The sequence below is a fragment of the Ammospiza caudacuta genome, chromosome 1 (assembly GCF_027887145.1).
Source record: "Ammospiza caudacuta isolate bAmmCau1 chromosome 1, bAmmCau1.pri, whole genome shotgun sequence".
NCBI classification, from domain to species: Eukaryota; Metazoa; Chordata; class Aves; order Passeriformes; family Passerellidae; genus Ammospiza; species Ammospiza caudacuta.
The window spans coordinates 100118672-100144661 of record NC_080593.1 but is presented as its reverse complement, the minus strand read 5'-3'; the positions used below and the strand labels follow the sequence as shown (position 1 = coordinate 100144661).

At 36.2% G+C, this 25990-nt stretch overlaps 1 protein-coding gene across 1 annotated transcript in view; it reads right to left on the bottom strand.

Annotated features, from left to right (window-relative positions):
• Positions 1–1212: 1212 nt before the first annotated feature.
• CDH19 (cadherin 19) overlaps positions 1213–25990 on the bottom strand; it is a 118214-nt gene continuing 93436 nt past the window's right edge. The window contains exons 8-12 of the mRNA XM_058820251.1: positions 23562–23698; positions 15425–15546; positions 7393–7510; positions 5270–5521; positions 1213–2948 (exon numbers count right to left, since the gene is read on the bottom strand). Of these exons, the coding sequence (XP_058676234.1) occupies positions 2452–2948; positions 5270–5521; positions 7393–7510; positions 15425–15546; positions 23562–23698 (1126 nt within the window). The 3' untranslated portion in view covers positions 1213–2451. The remainder of the gene's footprint in view (positions 2949–5269; positions 5522–7392; positions 7511–15424; positions 15547–23561; positions 23699–25990) is intronic.

The following is a 25990-nucleotide window of genomic DNA, read 5'->3' as shown; positions in this document are numbered from 1 at the left end:
CTGCGTTAGATTGAATACCAGGAACCTAATAAGATGTGGTCCAGTAACATCTAGGAATAAATTCTTGTTTCAGAGCAAAACATGTCCTTCGGCTGTTATGTAAACATGATCTAAGGCTTTTTCAGCTAAAAATAATTTAAGATCCATTATAGGCCATTATTCTTTTTCACATAGAAATTACTGACAATGGCCTACATGGGGTTAAAAAAACTGTGTTAGTGGTATGCACTACTTAACAAAAATTATTTGTTGTTAAAATAGCTCACAGTAAAGACAGGAAATTACAAACATGATGGTTTAGTGTTGAAGGCTATTTTCCCACATAAATGGACAAAATCTCTGGATTGAGAAAGGATCAGACACTGTTATCCTTTTTGTACTAAATACAACCTGAAAGCACAGAGAATTCTCTTAAAGCTACTGGGACCATCTGTGGACTAAGGATTTGTTTGGGGTATAACCCATATAAATCTATAGACCTAATCCTAAACATGTAATTTTCACTGTTGTCAACAACTAGTGGTGTATAGTCTTTCTCTCTCCATGAAACAAATTATTAATATGTAAAATATTTTCGCAAATAAAAGCAATTTTGCCACGTCTGTTTGAAAGCCATTGGTGTAAGAGGTTGAAGTCATTAATACAATGTTTTAACTTGTATTAATGAATAAGTAACGAGCTAACAAAGCTTGTTTGTAGCTGCTCATTCACACTGGCATCCTACCATGAGACTGGGAAGAATCTTTTTTCTTTCTTATGAAAACAGGTGCTGCTTCATCTGCCTCTGGTCAGATGGCCACCCTGTCCCTTACCCCCCTACCCACCCAATTTTTCAGCTAGGAATATAATGACCAATATTTCTGTTATTACCAGACCTCACACTATAAATCTCTCCTGATTTTAAAACACCTCCATGTTTTATTTTTAAAAACAGGAATTTAAACTGCACTAGCGCTTTTCCACTTAGCCTACATACCTTGGTTTTCTTCAGTGAAGAGCAACTGTAGTAAACATTGCAGAATTTGTTTGTTGGGGCTGGTTTATTTGTTTGCTTCTTCCTTGCATAAGCTTTCCTGAATCTGTACTTCAGTTTCACTTATCTAAAATTTTACTTATAAAAAGAAGGGAAAAAAAAAGGAAAAGAGAAAGAAATATGTTGCATAATTTGGTTTATCATGATGCCAGCTTTTAGATGATTGGATCAGTTGATTGCAGGATATTATTTCTGTAAGATGAGTACTCAGTGAAAGAGAGGTGAGTAAAATACATGTGGGTTGCTTTTTTCAGACAGACGATTTTGAAAACATTGATGACCTCAGTTCCAAAATTGCTGCTGGGTAGTTGCTTCAGTAAAGAATTGTTCTGGGATAGCTATATATTTGCTATGGAATGGTTGGAAAAAAATAGAGTGTGAAATGAATTTTGAAATCTTACTTGAGTCTTGCAGAATAATTCAGGATCATTTTCAAAGTGGATTAGCATTTAAAGCATTTTATTATCTTATTATCTAATGTCATACATAAAGTTTTATAACCATCAGTTTAGTATTTTAAAGATTCTTAATATTGTTATAATAAAACTGACTACTGCAGCTAATTTTATATTCCATAATAAAAAAAATAAATCTGTGCTGGTAAATCAGTCATCCTTTAAACTCTTAATAAAAGGAAAAAATGCCTGTATTTGGACAGCATTTCGTTTTAAGTGCAGTAATATATAATGTGGTTGATTGCAGTATTTAAGTTAAATATTGATTCTCTTTCCTATCTTATTTGCTAAATTAAGTATTGGTTTACACATTTTCCAATAGCTTAAAACTAAAGTGGCAGCAAACACTTGCTGATGTCGTAATGTGCTTTAATTTTTCTCATAAGAAAAGAGAAAAAAATTGTTTTTGTTTTCTCATCCTAAGAACAATAAATAGATGATCTTGTAAGCACTTTTGACAATGATATTAGAATATCTAGGGTTTACTTTTTCACAGAATTATATTTATATAATGAAGCATTATACAAACATGCGTGTTTAACTTTGGTTAATGTATGTGTTCACCCTCAACAATATGCGTCTGTCAGCTTTGGAAACTGTTTAAAGCTTATGGATGACAGAATGTTTACAACATCCATTTATGGCTTCTGCTCCTCCTTTTATAGTAGCAAGATCCAGATTTTCAGTATCCAGAGGAGGATCTAGATATCCAAAGAGGCAAGGTTTGCATGTAAGCCCTTGGATTACGACAAGGTTTTCCAACTATAACCACCATCTCCACATGTGGTAACACCCCTGGTGTGTTTTATCCTTTCCAGAGGTTTCCACATCCAAAACTTTCCATATTAAATCCCTTGGGCTCTTAGTTCTCCTGTTCAATGTGAGATGACCTCCTTTTTAAAAATCCACAGTTGCATTTGGTTGCTGAGACTTAGGAAAACAAAAGAACAGTTCAAAAAGTGCCTAATCCCCCACAGTTCTGTGGGAAGAATACATGCCTGCAAGCTGCTTAAAGTGAGGTCCCCAGTCTGCAAGGTAGTCATAGCTCTGATCCATGTCTGAGGTGTTTGAACCCAGTGAGCTGAGGGATCCTGCCAAGGAGCCAGTCCCCTCAAACGCGTATGTCTGAAGCGAGTCATAGGGAGGAACGCTAGGATCCATATTTGCTTCTTCCAGCTTTTCTGAAATGAATTGCCTGAAGATTGCGCTGTCGGGGCCAACCTGCAGAGACTGCCTGTAGAGGCTCTGGATTTCAGAGGCCACCTTCTTCCGAGGTTTGTGCGTTCGCATGACAGTGCGTGTCCTCAGTGCTGAAATATCAAAGGCTTCTGTGTCCTCCTCGCCCCCTCCTTCATCGTCATAACTGACAATGTTCTCTCTGAAGTCTTCCATCTTCTCTGAAAAGGGAGGCTTCTTCTGCTGCTGCTGCTGCCTTATGGCTACAATTGCCAAAAAGAACACTGACAAAATAAAAAGAAAAGAGAAAGGACAAGAGAAAAAATTAAGGAGAACTAGATACTATGAATGTGCTTGGAAAGATTTTAAAAATCACTTCTTATCTTAGTATCAAGGCTGTTGAATAGTGAAGCTATCTTAACAAATTTATAGAGCTGTAATTTTAATGCATTTTATGGTTTTGAGATGAGCAATGGGTGTGTTGGAAAATGGCTACAAAGGGACTTATAAAAAAGGCGAATTAAATGGAGCAGTTCTTTTGGTAGATGCAAATTTGAAACTGACAGAAACACAGGTTATGCTATTTGAAAGCGCCTTTTTTATCACATAATATATCCATTTCACATTCAGAATTTAAATTCTTAATCTCTATGTTTCTCTCTGATAAAAGCCGCATCAAGATCAAATGAAAAATGAGACAGTGAGCAAGATATACTCCTCACCTGGTTGAATCATTCAGTTCCACAGACTGTGCTGAATGGTGTTCAACTATTTCTGTTGTGCTGATTTTAAAATTTGAAGAGTCATTAAATTCTGTGTCATTTTTCTGTCAAGCCTATGAATCCAATTATCTTATTTCCTTAATATGTGAGAAGTTTCTTACATCTTCTGTTAAAGCATTATTATTTAATCCCACATAATTTCATTTTAACTGAAGCAATCCCTTTGAATTGGACTATGATTTTCAAAGAGATTAATTCTTTCAGTTTTAACTATATCTTGCTGCAGTTCTATCTAACAGGTATTTTGTGGACTGTAGTGTTTTTACTCAGAACATAAAAGGATACTACTATCAAGAATTATATCATTTTACTTAAGAACATGACGAACCTGAAGCAGTTCTGTTTACAATAAACTATTCTATTTGCATGGGAGATACCAACACAAGACTTGAAAGCACAGAAAACAAGACTTTTTACTATGTATTCACAAAATAAGTGGATTTCCAAATGCTTTGCCTGGTGAATTCTTCTGATGGTATACTTTCTACTTGAAAATTAAATTTTCAGATATAAATGGCAAACATTATGTAGAGAACATTTTATTATTTAATTGTAAATAATTTCAAAAATATATTCAAATAATTAAGGAATTTAAAATATGTGTATTTGTAAATAGTGTAGTAGATTAAGTTCTTTCTTCTTTTGGACTAATGTATTTATCTATATCCCTGCTTTAACCTTGGTGATATGAATAGGTCCAGTAGATGCCATGGGTTTATTCCACCTGGAGAGAGAACCTTTTTGCAAGAACCCAAGAAATCATTGATTAATAATTCCCATTATGGCCTGGATAATGCAGTGGTGCAATTTGCCTGATCCTTAGATCCTGAAGTCAATAACACAAAGTGAACCTATTCAGATACCCTGCAACCAGCAATCAAAACTTGAAATGCACACTGACCTGTAAGCTTAAACTGACCAAAAGACATAAGGCAGATATCTAAGCTCAGATTTAAATAAGACAACTCTGGAAGTGCAGGCAAGCCTAGAAAAAAAAATTAATTGTATATTCCCATGTCTTCAATTGGAAACCAGGGCCTGGATGTAGGGAATATGATGCATCCCTGGGCTTGTCCATGAAGTCAAGAAATGGCTAGTGCCTAGAACGGCCAACCTTGAGTTGTTGGTTTGGTTCTGAGTGCTGTTTGCCAGCTGTGCACAACTCTTTACAGAGGTACTAGAAAAACTCCTGTGCATTTGAACCCTTCTCAATCCCAGTTTTCATATTGAGAAATTCCCAGATGTATTGGAAGTTAAGCTGGTGTCTCCTGAGAGGAAAAAGGAGATGTTCAGCATTTGGAGAAAATGCTGTATAGAGATGAAACCTTAATTGGGAAAGAAGCTCCCTGTGTCTGGAACTTTCTGGCTGATGTCAGATTCCCTGTTTCTTTTATTATTCATAATTGATCTCAGTTCTACATTTGCCATTCCTAAGGAAGAATAAGTAGGGTGTTACTGCTTTTAATATATTCATACACTAGCAAATTTTCTTGGATAATGCTGTCTTCAGCTTTACCTGTGATCAATAAAGACTTTGGGCTCTGAAATCTTTGCTATTGCACTGCCAGGAGAGTAAAGAGGACGATGACTCAACTACGTCTAACTTTTAGAAAATTATGTTAGAATTCAAATTTTACTGAAAACTGGGGAAAGGAAGGGAGAAATCATAGTTAAGAAAATAGAAAAGAAATTAAACATTTGGGTTTTTTTCAGTTTTTACCAATAGCCCAGTACTTCCAGTTTTTGAGTCAAGGGTCCATCGTTGTTACTTAACCAACCCCTCTGTAAAAGGAAGCAAAGTCATTTTTCTTACTTGTACTTACCTAGGAATATTAATATGCAAGCCAAAGCAGCAACTAAAGCCTCTGTGCTGAGACCCAAGGAATACATGAAAGCTCCGTATCGGCAGTAGAAGGTGTTAACTTCCGTGTCACAGTCGCAGACAGTGACAGTGAGAGTATTTGTGCTCGTCAGTGGTGGGGTTCCATTATCCTGAATTAAGATTGGCAAGTAGAAAAAAAACTGCTCTTGCCTGCTGAAGCCACTTTTTCCTGTGAAAATTCCAGCTGTGTTATCTAGAGGATAAATTATAATGATGATACGCATTTATGTATCTTGTAACCACAACAATAATATTTAGTGCTGTCTGACCTATTTAAAAGCAATCGTACTCTGCAAAGCTACACATTAACAAAAGTTAAAAACATAAAAGTAGGCACTGACATTTGGTGCATATTTTGTCAATTGTGAATAAATTGTATTTAGTTTTGATATATGTACTCCAGGGGCAATCATAAAATTTGACTGAGGAGCTCTGGTTTTAATGTTCAGAGCTAAAGAAGTTAACATCTTTTTCTCTGCCAGTACCTGGCACCTGCTCAGACTAATTAATTGGTTCTTAAAATGGTTCCATGTATCCAGCTGCTTCCAAGCCAGAAGCTCACCGATAAAATACAGACAGTTTGTCAATCAAAAAGGTTAAAAAGTGTTTCTAGCAGCACATAGTGAAAACAGGTGGCAAGGGAAAGAAGGAAAAGCAAGAAAAAAGTCCACTAAAATGGTCTTTTATTTATTTCCCTGGCACAAAAACTGGAGTTAGCTGGACTTCTACTGCCTAAAATAGCAAAACTATTTAGATGCTTCCACTTTGCTTTGTATTTAAGTATGAGTGTTTAGAAATCTGTTTTGTAAAAAACACAGTAAACAGCTTAAATTGAGGTCCTGCTGCATATCAGCTAGAGTAAGTTACTTAGATTGCTGCAAAACAAAATAGTCCTGTCTACATACATGTATAATAAAAAGAAGAAAAAAAGAATCTGGAAATATTTCCATGTCAGAATTTTTTCTCATGGCAGAGTGAAAGACTGCACGTGCGTATCTGGAGTAGGGAAAAACTTATATTAGAGATGTATTTGCACAATACATCTATACAAACAGTCTCCTGAATTTAACTCCCTCACATGTAAGTTGTTCTAGGTTTCTATCATAGTTCAGAAAGTAACTCTGAGATAAAATACTAAAGATCTACAGTCTTTTTTTCTCTTCCTTAGGGCTATCACAATTCAACCAGCCATTTCTGTTGGATGTGGCAGAAAGAGGCAGGATGATATCTTATTGCATCATATTTCAAAAAGTTTTGTTTTCCCCATTAGTAGCCATCAAAAGGAACTGAATGGGTTGCTTTGTCTGAGGGTCAGCTTGGGTTTTGGGCAGAAAGAGGAAAGGTGGGAAAGGCTCATGGCTTGTGCACAATTTGACCTTAATATAATGACTTATCTCTTCCTGGAAGGGAGTGAGAGATGAAGATGGGAACTGAAATTCTTATTGATACATTGACTAACTTTGAAGATAATTGCAAAGTAGTTTGCCATTTAATGTATTTGGAGCTCCCCAAAACTCGTTTCCATTGATTTGTTCCCTTGGCCAGAGCATTCAAATAATTTCCATGGTCAGTAAGAACGATGTGTACTTTAGCTTAGTCCAACAAAGCTTTATTTTGTAGTCTCAGCAGACTCACATTCCATTCCTAGTTATCTGTGTTTATAATGTTGGCCTTGCTGAATTAATGAAATTACAATCTTCTTATATCAATCTTCTCTTTCTAATGGTCTTATTTCTCAGGCAAATAATTTTAACAGGAAAGTTGGAAATGACCACCATATTCAGCATTAAGAAAATAATTTTTAAGAAATATCAGTGTATGTTTCATCTCAGCTGTTTTGTCTTTCCCTGAAATAAAACTGCCTTTTGCTGTTTACATAAGTCACTTGAAAAGGAAAATACACTCTGATGCTATTAGATTATTGTTTTGAGGTGGACTTCAGAACCTATTTAATTTTTATGACAAAAATTTGTATTTAAATGGAAAATTTTAAGAAATTAAGAACCTGTTGGAAGCATGCATCTTCCACAGGAGGGTCTTAAAAAGCTGCATGACTGACACTACCTTGATTGTCTTTGACAGTAAAATGTGAGCTGTTTGAGTCCTCCTGAGCCAATGAGAAATAAAAATGGTGACCTTCTGCAGAGTCATCTTGATCCACTGCGCTGATGCTTTGAATTAGCTGGAAAAAATAAGAGAACAAAGTTGTTTAAGAGTAAAAGATTTTCCTTGTCCTTTAAAGCAATAGAAAGGATATAACAGGTATGTTAAAATTAAACTATTGATGTTGAGGATATGATCCACGAATCTGTATTTCGTGCATAATATGCAAATATTCACCAAACACCCAAATAGGCTTATTGAGACTTATATTCTGCAAGTACTCTGCATTAGGTTTTCATCCATTTGAGACAGGTAGGCATTAAAATGTTGAGAAAATGTAAAATGCTTTCCAGATCTAATGACCAGGAGCAAATGAAGTCTCCATAAATCGTAAAAAAAAATATATATAGAATGTTTTGTTCTTTTTTTTTTTAATCCAAGTGAAGAGTATATCATTCTGCATTTGAAGAAATCTTTCTATGCAAAACCCATTCCTTTTGAGTCCACAAACACATGGACATCATTCAACTGGTATATTGTGGCTCCAGTAAGTTACATGCGTTGACAAGTTCACATGCTGAATTGTTGATTCTGGATATTATAACAGATTGATTATGGAATTTTTTGGCTGCTTTTTCTCAAGAAAACAAAATAGCCTTCATTTAGAAATCTGTCAAACCAGACAGTCATTGCAAGATAAAATAAAAAATAACAGCATTCAAAAGAATGTTTTTCATCTCTGTATATAAACAACCACATAGTAAACATAATTAGCAGTATTTCTTTTTAAAAAGTCTATATTTGTTATATTTATCAGTAAATATTTAATTATCTGCATATATTAGTGAACATCCTTGCTGATCAGGAGGAAAGCAAACTGCTGGAAGTTGGCCAATTTTCAGAAAAGAGAGGGTCAAATTTGAACTTTGGCTCAATTTTATCAGTTATGTCATGTTCTGTATGTCTTTGAACACAAGAACTTGAACCCTCACCTTTTCTCAAAGCACAGATCACCTGAATGATACAATCAGGGCTTTGAGTCAGTGGAAGTGGCTACTGCTGGTCTCCATCTGTGCCTTTGACAACTCTTTTCTGGATAGATCCTTTTTTAAAGATCTAGAACTTCATCACACATTCTTTTTCTTTTCAAGCAGGCCAAGTTTGGTGAAATCATCACAGCAAAGTGCAAAATGTGGCTTACACACCAAAAGCTTTGTATTCTTAACACTGTCCCCTCTTCATATGTGAAATTTATTTCAATCTATATTTTCTCTCTATTGAAACATGAGCACCCTTGAGGTTTTTAGTTTGTGTTTGTTGCGTTTTTTTGGTTTTTTTTCATTGCCAGGAATAGAGGAATCACTTTTCAGTGATGTCATGGTGTATGAGGGAGAGGGATTCTCGAGGGACTTTTTTTCTTTGCTCAGAACTAACAAAATACCTGAGGTGATGCAAATACAGCTAGAAAAACGCAGGTCAAGAAATCAATGAGGATAAACTGACAGCTAACATTTCTTTGACTACCACAGGCATCATTTTTATAAGAAAATGTATTTCCCAGAGTAAGCTCAACATGAACAGAAATAGGGCACAAAGTTTAATATCCAGTCTAAACTGCAAAGAAGGACACATTTTATAATATTTTGCCATCTACCTCAAAAAACTATGAGAGGCCATACTAGCTTTTCTTGAAAATTTGTGGGTTACATGTCACAGATGAAGATAAATCTTGGTATGAATGTACATACGCCTGTCCTTAAAATTCAGGGTCTATTAAGATATACTAACTATGCAGAATAAAATAATGATCTGCAAAGACATCTTGGCCACATTTACTTTGTTTTATTTTAAACCAAACTGTTTTGGTTTTAGTTCAGTTACTTGATAGAGAAAAATTACCTACCTACAAACTAAAAAAAAAAGTGATTTTCATTCAACCAGGTATTACCAATATCTTTTGAAAACATATCTTTTAGAGTATACAATGTGTGAAGATCATAAAATTACAGCAGTTGTGAATTAGATACTGTTTTGCTATTTCATTATTGACTTCCATATTGTACATATGGAATGTATTTGGCTCTGCACATTTAATCTATATCTGATTCAATCAATAAAATTCTAAGGAGAATGTGGCTAACTGAAAAAAACCAAAACTACCTTCCCTTGCTTTGATCTGTGCTGTCCCATTCTGCATAAGATTCCTGTGGTTGTTCTAGCTATAAATATAGACACTTATAGATACATATATAGATATATGCCTTTAAGGATTCACCGTAGCAGCAGGGGAAGATTTGGAATGTGAGGACAGGGCAAATCCTTATTGTTTACTTCTTGCTGTAGCTCTTCTACTAAGATTCAACAAAGCCCATGTTAGTCTATAAAATATGCAGAGAGCAATAAATGCCTCTGATTTTACTGACTGGGAAGGAAAAATCACTCAGAGTGAAATAAATTCCTTATTTTTTTTCCGATTTCCTAGGTTTTTGTACATCTGACCTAGGAGATCCTAGCTGTGTACCAGGGGGACTGGCATCACATTCTCAAAAACTGCAATTACTGCTTGTGTGTTAAGGCTTACACACCTCCTATATTTTAGCATATAAATAAAGAAATTACAGTGGTTGAATTGCTGCTTTTGCAAGGTTATGTCAGTTGTTGTGTTGACATGGCTGAAATTTATTTGCTTTAAAATTCTTATTTCAAGTCTCATGAATATAGAAGCTTTAAAGATCCAGAGGTTCATTTTAAAAATGGATATTTCTTTAAAACAGAGATTAACTCACATGATTCTTTTTGAAAAACTAATTTAAATTTCTAATGGCTTTTGAGGACTTAAAGAACGCAGTGAAATATTTCAGTGCACTAGCAGAGAAGAAATCTTTAACAAGATAAGCAACCAGAAGCACAGATGGGAAACAGGAACATGCTCATTTTACGCCTAAATGGAGGTGAAGGTTTAGAATCTGAACATTGGACAAAATTCCCCTGTGAGGACTTGTGGTAACTGTAAATGGCAACAACGGGGGAATACAAGGCATGGTAAATCAGTTGTGAGTAATCTATCTGAACAAAAATTCCCACCCTGGCAAACTGAAAGAGGAAGAAATTCCTTATACACATTGATAAAACTTAATTGCAAATTTATTTCCTGAACTCCAAATGGTATTTATTGGAATTATGGAGAGGTCCAAAAGGAAAGGTCAAATCTACTTTGTTGCAGTCCTTTCTGCTTCTATTGGCTTTCAACCAAGATACATTTAAGGCATAAATTATCTATCTGAACAACAGTACTCTTTAATTTTGATGCTACAGAACTCTGAATGTAGAATTTTGAGTCCTTTATGTGTTAGTCTTACCAATTCCATTAGAGAAATGGAGGGAAGTAGAAACATTTACCACCTCTCTCTTTCCCCTTCAGTTTCTTTGTTTTGTTTTCCACAAAACATCCTTCGATAGGAGTTCTGCTGTGGATTATAATATGTAGGAGACCTAATCACCCATTTTTTTAGAGAGTACAGAACTGATTTTGTTTAAATTGGCAGAAGTCTTATAAGCAGAAAGATATTTCTCAGTCTCATAAAATTTACTGATCATCAGAGTTTAGAGCAGGTAAAAGATTAAAGTGTTGATAACTGCTTCTCTTTTGAAAAGCAAATTGGCACAGTATTCAAATTATTTATCTGGGTCTACTGTAAATGTTTCTGGTCAACTATAAATAAAATTGTGTACTTATCTGCAAAGACTTAACAAAGCTCATGCTGTGACACTGAGGTGCTTTTTTTATGTTTGTTCACATATGCTAATAAAATTCTCCCACCTGTGTCATTTTGCTAAGAGATAATGTCATGGAATCATGGTCCACATAAAACAGAAAAAGGAATTTTCCATGGGTCACTGTGCCCCCTGTTTCAAAACATCACATGTTACACTCAGTGCATCTGCAGGTATGGCTCAGTGTAAGAGCATGTTTTATTATACATTGCTTTCACAGCTTCATCATGTTTTTACACTCTAAAGGATGCATTCATTGTTGAGGGGCTTTTTAACTTTTTATTTTCTTATCATTACTGCTCAGATGCTTTTTGTAAATGTTGAAGAAAACATGCAATATGAAATAATAAACAGTCAACTCTCACTTTCATTTCTCTGCTAGTAAAAACAATTTTGCATCATGATTTGCTAGAAAGGATTTGTTTTAGCAAACTACTCATTTTTAGCATTAATCATATGCTCATAGAATTTGTTTAAAGATTTCCTCTCTTTTCTTCTGTCAACATTTCATTATGTAGAGAAGTAATAGGAAACGAGTACTTTTCACTTACACTGTAACTGATTATTATTTTATTATGTGCCAAGTACTGAGTAAATAAATTTGTTTTTTTTTCTTATCTCTGACTCAAAGTTCCTGCATACTCAATCACATTTTTGAATCTAATAAAAATTGCTATGCAAGCTTTAATATCAAAATCACTCCAAATTAAAGGAACTCAGAATTACTAGAATAAATACGCATTAAAGATGATAGATTAATTCAGAATATAGGTAGTTCAGTATAGTTTATCTTAAGCTGAAATCAGCTTTCCCTCTGATAGGAAGAAAGATCAATATTCACAAAAGGGCTGAAATTACCATGCATAGGTACATTATGGATGGCCAGCTTGCTCACATATAATATAAGTATTTTGATACAGTTTACATCAATCTTTCAAGCTGCCTCATCTAGATGAGTTAATTTATTAATAACTTGGAAATTAGGCTTTTTTTTTGAGATTCATTTTTGATGAGATGTCTCTAGTGTTACCTTTGGGGTGGATTTGGTCATCTTGGTGTTTTGACTATTTGTAAAGCATATTTCCTTGGAAGTTCAAAGGTTTGTACTAAATTTACACACCCCTAAATGGTAAATATAAACAATTAATAGAACATTGTAGTCATAATTTACTGTGTTTACATGCAGTTATAAAGTCAAAAAGTCTAATCAAAAGGTAATCAGAGGTTTGAATGCCTTAATAATACTCTTCTATTTTATCTGAAGATAACTATAGCTGTAGTGGAACAGAAGACTATTTAACAGTGCAACTTTCATGTTCAATTCATTTGGAAAACAGCTCATGGAATGGTGGTGGTGCAGTGAAAGTGTTTTTCAACATTTTAAAGAAAATTTGAGTTGTGGTGTAGTATACAGCTGACTTCTGTATTATAGGACAGTACTAAACGATAACATTAAATGGATAGTGAAAATTCCATTCAAGATGTCTAATAAACATGATGAATGCATTCAGTATGATGCCAAAACCACCTATCTATCTTCTTTATATCCATTTTTATTGTCAAATTTGGATTATAGTCCCACAGACTGAAATCTAATCCTTTTGTTTTAATGACTTTTGGAGGCTAAGCTAAACATAGCTGCAATTCACACAAAAACACCATGCATGGGCTTGAAGGTCAGCACTTAGTCAATAAAAGCAGACCAAGATTTTTGATAGTCTTTCAGAAAATCCAAAACTTCAAAGCAAGCTCTCTCATCTAGACTGAAGTTATTATTAACAGTGTATGAGTCTGGATAATTAGAAAAACAATTACTTTTACTCATAGTGTGTTTTATATTCTATATCACAAATCAGTATACTTTTAGGCTACGTAAAAATAACTTAATTGTAACCTCACTCTACATTACTTTTATAGCTAACCAGGCTGACACTAGATTGAATTAAACAATTAAACATTCATTTATTAGTGGTATCTTTTCCTCCGCAGTGCCTTTCCTTCATTTTCCCCTAAACACTGTAAACTCATGCAAATATATTTTGGAATGTCCCATGAAATGCGACACGGCTCAGATCAAGGAAAGAAGTGAATTGCAGAAGTGCAGTACATCTCTGAAAACATCTCTCAGCACATTGATTCCAGCTAAAAGGCTAGACAGGTGTGATAGTGTAGCTACACAATCTTTAATCTGAACTTAACATGTAAGCAGATTCCATAGCTACTTGAAATTGATTGCAGAAATATTGTTAAGATAAAAAGGTATGTAATATCCTGGATAAGTCATTTAATTGCTTAAGCTAATTCTTCTGAAATGTAAATTTTATTTTTCATTGGACAACCAGGCCATCTATAAAATCACATTTGAATCTTTTGGTTTCTTGTTGAGAAACAAAAAAAAAATTTGTGAGTAAAAAATAAGAAAAAAAGTTAACACCAAAGAAGATACATCAGCTAACAATCCTGTTTTAATCTTAAACACTGAATAAAATATCATAAACTTTGACTGTGATAATTATGCATTTCAGTAGCATTTTCCTGTTGTTCTTCCTAAGATAACTTGTTAATGAGAAAATTATTTATCATTACTGCTGCAGTCTCAACAGGCTAAACTAAAGATGCCTGTGATTCTCCAAAGCCTATAACAATGAAAATAAAAAATTAACATTATGCTTCTCTGTAGGGTGAGAAAAATATCACATTCAACCCTCATTCATATATTGCAATGTCAAAGAATTATTCGGTGTACTATAGTTAAAGAATTTATTAGTATTGCTAACACTGCTATTCTTTGCAGAACAGTTTTATCCAGTGATTCTCAATATATTTAATATATATATGTAATTGATATTTAAAAGTAGCTATTGATAGGTTAGCATACAGATATTATTTATCAGTAGGTGACTATGGAATACTAAAAACCTTGAGAAATTATTCACGTGGGTTTTTATCTTGGAGGCAAGTCTAAAACATGGATAACAAATATCCATGTTATAAACATCCATATTTAATTAACGGTGTCTTGAAGCCAAGGAGCATGAAATGCAGTTGATTTAATGCCTGCACTTTTATCTGTCAAAGAGATACCCCAAGACCAATAGAAATGGCTTACTCCAAATACCTCCTAAACAGAGGTAGCCTTTGCAGACAGGAAGATTTCCAAATGCAGAACAAACAAAGTAGTTTCTGATAGAGAAATGTATAAATGGATGCAAAAGGCCATAAAGAGATCATTTGAGAAACAGGAAAAGCCTTATTTAACCGCAGAGTAATTGAGGTCAAAATAAACCAAAATGGCATAAAAAGAGAGATTGTTTGACTGAGAAACTAACACAACAAAACGTTTGAACAGAACCATCACATATATCCTAAAAGTCTTTTTTTTTAATGCTCAAATAATGCTTTAGAGTGGTGGAAAAACATATAGATGATTTTCCTCTTATAGACCTTTTTTTGTTTGGTTGGGTATTTTTCGATGTTGTTGTTTATGTCATATATTTTTCTTTTTAAAAGATCCAAACTGACCAACCAAAAAAAAAAAAAAGCCTACCCCAAAAAATTTTTTTTTAATATCCTGGATTTTTTAATCTTTTTTTTTTACAGGAGGAAAATGGAAAGACAGCAGTGTAACTGGGAATTGAGGTAGCTGACTGATGATACCCCATTCGTGTGGATATCAAGTAGGAAATGGGAAATAACCTCCTGGGAAGGATGTTAAATATAACAATAAGTTAAGCTGCCAGCTAGGGAAGGTGTTGTGAGGGCAATGTCTTAAACATTTTAAGACTTGTGCTGAACTAGTCAGGATTTGAATTCAGTTCACAGTAAAAGATTTCTATCTGAAGGACACAATGGATCTGGTTTGAAATTGGTCTAGGCCTGGTTCTCATGTTGTTGCTTAAGTTACCAGCCACAGGTTTTTCAACTGTGCCCCTAACATGAAACAAATTTGTGTCCTATATTTTTTCAGAAGTTTCTGCCTGTACTTTATTACTTTTTTTAAAATACAAACAAGACATACAGATTTTCTTTTAAAGGGGGAAAAAATACACACCACTGTACAGAAATTTAAATTTTGTATTATGCATATATCAACAGAACTAACTTTGGAAATAGAAAAAATGCAGTCTGTACTCACAGAACTGAAAGAATCAATGCTAAACATCTCAGAACAAATCTTCATTGTAGTGAGAAAAATGATGGGTAACTACTTCATGCTCACCTGTCCAGAAACTGCATTTTCACAAACAAATGTTTCATAATTTTTAGGGAATTCTGGTGCATTATCATTAACATCAAGAACTTGAACATACACGTTTGCTTCCGAAATTTTTTCAGGATTTCCTAATGGTTGAAAAAAGACAGAAATGAAAAAAAAAAATTATGAATAATCTTCTACATATTTTAAAGTAATATAAAGATTAGAAAACTTTGGATTTGTTTATGCTTTTCTTTACCCAATCAGAAGCTGATTTAAATGTAAAAAAATAAAACATGATCAGTAAAAAATAAATAATTTCTTGTTGATTTAGAAAAATTTACTGTACAAGCCATATGTAAGGTTATGTGGTGGGAAAGTGTCGACTTTTCTAAGGGTATCTGGTGCTTTTCCAGTTAAATAGGAGTTAATAAGACATAGAGGAAGCCATGAACAACATACTGGATCAAAAACCTGTGGGACAAGTGATAAAGAGAGGGGATGATGAGGACGTAACCTGGTCAGGTATACTAATTGATGTGGGCACCTGAAGTGGTGTGAGAATGTTTTTTCCATCAGATCAGTGGTCTTGACAATTGAGAAACCAGTGGAGAAAAAGGGGAAAACAGATGCAAAACCAAGAGACAGACCTGACAAAATGAACACAGAGACTATGGCAAGGAACAAATCTAATGGTAATTGATTGGTTATCCAGAAAACACAGGACAACAATTCCGGCTAGATCAACTTGGACTTTGTAACTGGCAAGACTTTAAATGAGAGGTACCCCAGATCTGAGAAAATGGGGACTCTATGGAGATTTATGGACCCATGAGATCCATGAAGAGAGGAACAAAGAGCGTTCAGCTAGAAAAGGGTATAGAAGGGGCTGGTTGTGTGCAAAACAGGGCCAGACAGTGCATTTGTCTGGCTTAGCCTTGCACCTTCTCACCAGTCTGTTCTATCAACTTACATCTTCTTAATAAACATTTTCTTAGCCATGTTTCTGCATAATCTCACTCTTTCTCTCTGCATATGTATGTGTGCTGCAAGGACTAAGTGGCAGCTACTGGTGTGACCTGCATATGTGTGAATGAAAATTGGTTCCAGATACTGGAGCAGGATGGGGGTCTGTGATGCCAGCTACTGACTCAGGAGCACAGGGGAAAATTGTCTGTGCCCTCCTCAGACTAGGTGTGTGTGGGGCTCATGTATGTTTTTACTGACAAACTTTAAACTGGACTGAACAATGGTTAGGGATCCTTGGGTCCAGGAAAAGTGCTTGGGAGGTTCACACTTAGGGAGGACTTGGAAATCTGGGGTGCATGAGGGATTAGTATGTGAGTTCTGTGGGTTTCAAGTAAGCATCAGGTGTGCACTGGCTGGTGAGTTGGAGACCTTTGAATTAGATAAGAGGACTTGGGATTCAGGAAGGGGTGTTGGGCAAACAGATGGTATGAAGGGATCCATGAGTGTGTGTGTGCCTGTGAATCTGGAGAGTTCTGTGCATGTGTGTATATGTCTGCATTAGTGGTCTTCTGCCTTCCCAGAAGAAGAGGGGAGCGGGCTGCCTGTGCTTGTAGACAGGGGGAGTCCTGTATGTAGGTGCTGCTGAAGGCAAAGCCTTGTCTGTGTCAATCTGAGTGACTGACTGCTACTGGCTGAGCCTGCAAACAGGTCAGCAGCATTCCTGACCTGGGTCTGCTGGTCGACAGCAGCTCAACATGAGCCAACTTGTGCCCAGCTGGACAAAGCTTGGCTGAGGGAGCTGAAGTTGTTTAACCTGCAGAAGAGGAGGCTCAGGGGAGACCTTATCACTCTCTGCAATTGCCCAAAAGGAGGTTGCAAGGAGCTGGGGGGTTGATCTGTTTTCCCAAGTAAAAAGTGATGAGTGGCCACAAGATGCACCAGTGGAAGTTTAGATTGAATATTAGGAAAATGTTCTTCTTGGAAAAGGTTGTCTAGCATTGCAATAGGATGCCCTGGGAAGTTGTTGAGCCACCATCCTTGAAGGCATCTATAGTGCCAGATACAGATCATGCATCAGGCACATGGTTTAGTGGTGGGCTTAGCAGTGCTGGGCTCATGGTTGGATTCAATGACCTTATCTGTTCCTTCCAAATCAAACTACTCATTAACTCTTTGATTCTATATTGGATACCTCTTGGAAGTCCTTTACCTATCAGCATATTGAATCCTGACTTACACAGCATAGCTTTAAGAAATATCTGCTTCTCTACAGTGAAAGTTATTATTATTCTTATAGGCAAAAAGTTCCTCTGCCATAGCAGTGCTCACGTTAACTTGGATGTGTTGTTGGGTAATGAAGATGGTTTTCCAGTGATTAAAGTAACCTTAAAATATTCCAGGAATACTGAACATTTTTCAGCCTAAATGTCTGTGAAGACATTAGTCACCTATATCTAAACCAGGACTGCATCAATAATTATAGTTAAAATATGTCTCATGTTAAGTGCTTGTGTCACTGCGTCTGACATGTCCAGAAGTTCTTAAGGCATTGATTTAAATTAGTCTAATGGATCTTTAAGAAAAAAGCTAAATGTACTTCTTCTCTCTGCCTCTTTTCAAACTACATGAGTTTGGTTGGTTCTTACATTACTTTGTTAATGCATAATACACTAGGTGCTTTGAGCAAACATTTGTTTTCTTGGATGCTATGGAATCTATGCTGATAGCTTTGAGTCTTTTGCAAAAGGAAATAGCAGGAAAAGCAAGTACCACAGAGATAAAGGCAAAGATGCCCAGCAGTTTCACATTTCTGTTCCTCCTGTGAAGTCATTACAGCTGTGCTAATTTACCAAACATTGTGATCTGTCAGACTCATTTCAAAAAATATTTCTTTGTGGGATGACATTTGTCCTGTTGAATCAAATGTCCATATAATACAATAGGCAATGAAATAGTGCTCAGCTTCTTCTAGATAAACATAAAAAGTAGCATACATTCCTTTTAGAAATAATATAAAGAGTGTAGGAGTTACCTTAATTCTTTTACCAAAGTCACAACTGGATGTATAGGGCGGAGATTTGACTACATTGTCTTTCAAAGGAGAGCTTTTTAATCTTTAACAGAAGGCAGGGAATGCCTTTGGTGGCTTCGGTTGTATAGAAAATGATACAGGAAGGACCCAGCTAGTTTTGCCTATTCTTACCTTGCTTGTTTGTAGCATTCATGGGTACTATATTGGCTTTAAAGCCTACCCTTTGCTTACACAAAACATTTAGATAGCACGTTGTTGGAATCACGTCTGTATTCTTTCAAGAAAAGGTTGCAGGTTTTTTGGTTTTTGTTTGTTTTTTTTTGGGGGGGGAGGTGGGCAGGAGTGATTTTGTAATAGCCTTGTTTCTAATTCTTCAATATATTTGGGTTGTACCACCATGGCTGCCTTGATGGGATTTTTTTTTTCCTTAGTATAGGGTTAAATGACAAAGGAAGACCATTTCTCTCATTTCTGTATCTATGGAAGTTTTTAACAATATGAAAATTTTTAATTTTTCTGAAATCACAGCTGTTTTGTTTTAGGAGGGAACAGCATATTGCAAAGCCACTCTTGAAATCAGTGTCTGGTGAATATTTAATTATAGTTATTACAGTTTTGATGAAGCAGAGTTACTCCATTAGTTGCATTTTGAAAAGAAGGTAGGCAACATGCATTCAGCTAATGCACCCATATCGTACAATATCTAAATATCTCCCAACTAGCAGAAAATTTTTTGTTACAATCTCTACAAGAGAGATCAGGACTTGAAAAACAAGGACAAAGACAAGAGGATGTCAAGTGCAATAAGCTGGAACAATGTGAAAATTAAGATAACACCTCAATTGCTAGGGATCTGTATTATTAACTTGAAAATAAAAGCAATGACCATCTCTATATACAAAACACAATTCTGTATTTGCAGGGGATTAAAGAAAGCTTACATTGACATGAGCCAAGTAAACATAAACCTGTAATGATAACAATAATACTTGCACTACTACCAACAATAAATGCTATCTTCATAATTCATGTTTTTATAGCATGACTATCATTTATGCTAAGGTAAATTTCTTTACTTCCTAAAAGAAATGAACCTAAATAGTTTTTTAAGAAAGGACTACTCCAAAAAGTTAAAAGCTTATCAACAAAAATATATATGTGATCAAGGCAGGGTGACATTTAATTTTAAATTTATATTATCCATACTGAAATTGTCACAGAACATCAGTCCTGTATCCAAGTCTGGAGACCCCCCTGAAAGGACACCTGCAAGACTCAGCAGTAAAATGACGTTTGTCTGTTGTGAGTTAATTTTGTTGGGACTGACAGTATTAAGTACAACTGATCACAAAATCATAGATAATTGAGGTTGGAAAAGACTTCTCAGTTAATTGTCAAAATGTCAACCTAACTCTGCCATGTTCACTACTAAACCATGACCCCAGGTTGAGGTATCCCATGAATTCTCCTCCCTTGGTCAATCCTCAAGCCCTCAGCCCTGGAAACATTAACTACTTATCATAGAGTCATCCCACCCAAAGAGAAACACAGTCTCCCCCAGGGTGTCACAACTTCCTTGGCTTTCTCCTTCCCCTGTCACTGGCTTGGTACCCCTGGTGGTCACCCCCCCCACCCCTGGTGGCCAGGCCCCTCTGCCCACCCCTCAGCTCTGCCCCCACCCCTTCCCTTTATACGCTGCGTGATCCCCATGGTTGATCCTCTTTTCCCGGGTTTGTCCTTTGGTAGCAGTGTTACTCTGCTGGAATAAAACCTTGCAAAAGAGCCTTTCTTGCCTCTATCGCTGAGCCCGCTGTGGTGAGTGTTGAGTGGAGGTTTGACTGCACTGCCTGAATGCTAACTCAGCTTGCCTTTTGGCAGGAGAGGCTTGCTGGGGACAAGAGATGGCAGCGGCGCCCAGCACTTTAACACCCACATTTTTACCAGGTATCACATCCACAGGTTTTTTGAACACTTCCAGGGAAGGTGATTCATTTACTTCCCTGGGAAACTTATTCCAATGCTAGACAACCCTATTGCAGAAAAAAAAATCACTAGTATTGTTGTAGTGTGTTCTTAAGTTTCTCATTTTGCTCCCCTATTTTATGCATTGTTCCCCCCTGTTTTATATAAAATGGTTCTGTCCTCCCCAGTTTTCCCGCCACAAGCCCTTTGTCAGTTATGTTTCCACGGTCACCCCTGCTCCCCCCCCAGTTTGTCAGTCACCTAAGTTATGTAACTTCTCCTCCCCTATTTGTCCTTATAAGTAAACTTTTCCTCCTCCCTGGGCCCAGTCAATCACCCCGCACTCCTCCTAGTCTTTGAGAACCTTCTTCTCTCTGGGGGTTGTGGTTGGCTGTGGTCCCGGGGCCCCTCCTTTATTTTGTATTTATTGGTTGCTTTTGTATGTCAGTTAGGTTATGTACCTCCCCATACCTTTCCCTATTGGCTAGCTGGGCATCCCTCCCTTCTCCACCCCTTGCCTTTAAAACCTTGCTTCACCCTTTGCTCCTGGCCATTTGCTGGTTGGTGCATACCCTCTGTTGCTGCCTACCTGCCATCAATAACCCAACTTCCACCCCCAGAAAGTGGTCGCTCCTTTCCTCGTCTCATCAGTGTGCAAATCCGCCCGCGATCCAGCCCAGCCCGAGGCCAAGACGCCAAGGGGGGCTGGCCTTTGCTGCAGCAGAGGCGCCGGCCTTTCACCTCCTGCTAGCCGGACCTTTGGCCACATACGCCCTCACGCATAGTATCTAATTAAACTTCCCCGGTACAGCTTGAGGTCCTTTCCTCTTGCCATCTTACTTGTTACATGACACAGGAGACTGACCCCTACTTCCCTGCAGTTTTCTTCCAAGTACTTCCCTCCCAGCCTCCTTTTCTCCAATCCAAACAACCCCAACTCCCTGAGCTGCTTCTCACAGGACTTGTGTTCCAAATCCTTCACTCTCTCTGTTTGCTCTCCTGGATATGCTTCAGGACCTTCTGGCCACTCTGCTCCCGGCCTGCAGTGCCACGCAGGGTGACCCAAGTGCAGGACCTGGAACTTGTTGGATTTCATACAAGTGGCCTTGGTCCATCAATCCAGCCTGCCCACATCTCTCTGCAGAGCTTTTATACCCTTCAACAGAAGAACGTCCCACAGCCCAGCTTGGTGCCATAGGTAAGCTGACTGAGAGTGCACTCAGTCCAATCATCCAGAGCGTTGATAAAACATATTGAACAGAACTGACCCCGGTACTGAGCTTAGGGAAAACCAGTACCGATTGACTGTCAATTGGATAGTAATGATTTAAAGATTTCTTCCTCTCAGGCAGGATTAGAATGCCATAGCTTCATCTTTGAACTCGGTGAAAGTTTCTTCAAACCAAGTAAAAACTTATGAAAGGAAACTTGATTTTTCTTGAGCTTTAGGCATAAAGGGGAGAGTCAAAAGTTTGCAAGTTCTCCCTGTTCACATTTGAGTTCCAGCAACTTAACATTAGGCCCTATTTTTGAATAATTTTAAAACATGCTCCCTCAATGGCATGAGAATAGGATGATCCACATCACAGGTCCAGAATAACAGAGTCAAGCGTCTCTCACTAATCTCTCATCCCTGCAATTGTTGCAATGGACTCAAAAGTCTTGTCTAGTGTATGAATGTCAGGGCATAACAGGCTCCTGGGGCCTGTTGTAACACAGTTTTAACACTTGACTAAGGTACAATGAACATCTCATTTGGATGAACTCTAATGACATTTTGATTGTGCTTCGGTGGAGCCACAATGTCATCCACCAAATGTCTCATGCACACAGTACATATAACTATATTTCAAGGAATAATATACTGCTAGTTCCTGATAAAAATCCTTTCAGGTGTGCCCAGACCAAGATGACCTAACTTCAGATCTTTTGAACATATCATTATAGACAGTGACCTTATCATCATTAAAGAAATAAAGAATAAGAATTCAAACATAATGGGGTCTCTATTTCTCTAAAATAAATTTCATTACCATGAAAATCTCAATTTCTTTTGCTGCAGGAGGCAGTTAATAATTTGTAACATTTGGTTCTCTCCTGTTTTATTGTTTAACTAAACAAAAAAGTCTAGGCCAAAGTTGTCCTGCTGTGTTTCCATAGAGCCGTTCATGACATGCCAGAGATCAAATTTGCTAACACCTGTCATTTGCCCAATAACATGAGAATGAAATTCATGCTTAAAATCTCACAGAGAGGCTGAAAAGCAAGATAGTACCATTAATTCCTAAATACAAGTTAAAGATGTTAAAGACTTCAATGAAAATTGAAATTGACTATCTTATAGTAGACTTCCAGCAGTAATGTTCTACAGGGAAGTCCCCATTTTGGCAACATTGAAGTTGAATAATGTATGTTTAAAGTGGTCATAGCAATAAATGACATTTAACTGAGATTCAGGAGTAAAGAACAGGTGCTAAGAGTATTTGGCAAAATAGGTCTGATCTATTGATTTTACTCTAGTTTCATACTGTTTTTCTCCTTCCTGAGGATGAATGGGAATAGTTTTTAAATAATATCCCAGTAATCTTGTTAAGCTGCCTTGTAAATGAGGAGCTATTAAATTTCTAGTGCTGTCCCAGATTCAGGGGAAACAGATCACCAAAAACACAAACAGAGGTAATTTGCATTTGACTTTCAAACAAAATTGACAGGTGAAATCTATATAAAGGGGGCTTCAAGGCTCTAATTGTCCCTGAATAGACGTCTAGATGATTTAGGCCTTAACATTCAGAATTAATTTGAGCCACAGGTTTCTGACTGGTGTTAAATTAGACTCTGGCTAATTTCACACTAGTCAAAAATCTGGTGTGAAATTAACCAGGGTCTAATTTAACATAAGATCTTGCACTGCAGGAGCAATTCTTATGCTTCAGTGTAACTTGAAAGCATTACACTCTCGATCCTACTACAATTTCTTTTTTCATAAGGTCATCTTTTATGGAAAAGCACAGAACCTTGGAGCTCAAATACATTCCACTTCTATTTATCTAATCATTTTAATAATGCTCCTTAGTGCAGCAAGCAACAGTAATATAATCACAAAGAAGAATATATTCTCCACTTAAAAGAAGGCACATACAGAGGATAATTACAGTTCACAGTGTAAGAACCCCAGCGTTCCTTACAATTCTTACTCACTTGTTTCTGTGGCTGTAACAGTTATGTTGTGCCAAGAAGCTCTCTCTCGGTCCAGAGGTTCAGTGGCAATGATTGCTCCACTGTGTTCATTGATGCTGAATAGTCTCTTTAAATCACTGCTGTGGACAATGGAGTACCTGCACCAAAAAAACGAAAGACATTCTGTAGTACCGAAAAGTTCCATCAGAGGCAACGATATAGAAAGCTATTGTCAGCTGAGGAAACAGAGCTGTGCATATATGCATATAAATGTGTGCTGCTTCAATCGGAAATCATGAAAAATGTACATGTATAAACATTTAAAATTCAGTTCTGCCACGATCAAAGCTCTTCTTTATATAAAACTAAATACATCTCAGATCTATATTAATATGAACTGAATCTGAAATGCATTATTCATTCTTACTTCTAAGTCAGTCTCCCAGCAGGTGAATGACTTCATTGAAAAGAAACAGCAAAATTGCCACTTGTGAAATGAATAACACCAACATCTAAGTGGAGGTATAATAGCAAATCTATTTTATCATTGCTGACATGCTCTGATGCCAAGGGAAGGGGCACTATAAAGACAGACGACTATTTGTAATGAGGTGACACTAAGGCAGAGTACAAAATCCTACTGCAGGAGATTGCAGAAAAGACTCATTGCTCCTGAGTCTTTGCCAAAAAGGGTCTGGATGCTGTGGATATGTGGATGTGTACATGTGCACATACATAAACGCATGCCACTCAAGCTGTTAAAGTCTAACTGCTTGTCGCAGGACAAAGATGAACTAAAAGAGCAACCAAAGATATTGCAATTGAAATGACAACCAAAGATAATGCAAAATATATTTACTGCTGTTAAAATGGTCTACAAAGCAAAAGACCATATGATGCAGTTGCTAAATAAAGTCTATTTTACGGAAATAAAACCTGTTTGAATAATTGAAAGATTTTTTCCACTCCAATTTGGAATGCCCACATGCAACTTCTCCTTTTTATTGTACCTTTAATTCTGCTTGACAAAGCCTTTCTGTAAATGACTCTCTAGTTTGTTATTTATAGCTACATTTTGTCTCTTTTAAAAATCAGTAAGAAGATAAATTGAAGAACCAGCACAATACTATAAGTGAAAGCTCTTATAATTTGAACAAAATTTTGAATACTTATAAACTTCTATTTGAGGTAATTATCATTTTTCTGACATAGTTATTTTGTTTGGGCATTTTTTGGTAATCTGACTCTTGATAAAAAATTTTCAGAAAAACTTTATTAGGTATTTTTTATTTTTTATTACTAACATAGTGAGGTTTTGTTGCACATCTTTTTAAATTTGTTTGTTTGAAACCTGGAGTCCACAAACCAACAGAAGTTGTTTTCTAAATTATAAGTACTGCCGTCATTTATGATAGGAATGGTTTCAAAATTAGATTCATTTTCTTGGCACTTAGCTCAAAAATATATATTTTTATTAGAAATTATATACTCTATTAAAAACTCATTGATGCAATACCTGTATCACTGTTTCAGAGCTATGTGGACATATTCAGTTTGAAGCCAGTTCCTCCAGAACACTTCTGACTAAGAAGTTATAGATCTGTGTTAATGTTTAATTGTTCCACAGAAGATATTGAAGTCAGCTAACCAAACCACTAAATGAGCCCTTTTAGAGGAGGCGACAAAAAAAAAAAAAAACTATGTACTTTTTTTTCTTTTCAAATTTAATCTATTATTAGTCTAATAAATAACAGTAAATTAGTGGAAAATCATAACAAATCACCACCTACAGCTCTGAAGCTGTAGCATAATATATATGTGTTTCTCCTATTAGAAACCTACACACCATAAATTATTTTGTGTCTCAACCATTTGTCACTGTATCCTGCTTCTTCCAAATTGCATAGTACATAGTGATGTCAGGCAATTCAAGAAGCTATTTTAGTTATAAATCCCATGGTAAAGATAATTACCTGGTTTCTCCCTTAAGAGACAGCAAAATTATTTATCATGGATAGTATAAAAAGAAGAATCTGCTGTTGTTGGGTTGAGTGGCTAGGTGTCAGTTGGCTTATGGTGAGAAATTGTTTTGGGTACTTTTGCATAACTTTTTTTTTTCTTAGGTGTTTGTTGTAGATTTGGGATTTTCCTGTCTCTTTTGTTTGATACTGTTATTGTTACCATTATCGTTATCGTTATCCTTATCCTTATCCTTATCAATAAAATAATAATTAACCACTGTCTTTATTTGAATTTATTTTATTTATGAGTTTTCACAACTTTACGCATTCTCTTTTTCATCCCAGTGGCTGTAGGAGTGAGCAAGTGCCTTTGTGGTCCTTACCTGCCAATGTGGGTTAAACCACGACAATAGCAATAACCTTGGCTATCACAATAAAAGCACGGCTAACTGTAATTGAGAGCTATGGTAAGGAACAGAAATATCCTTT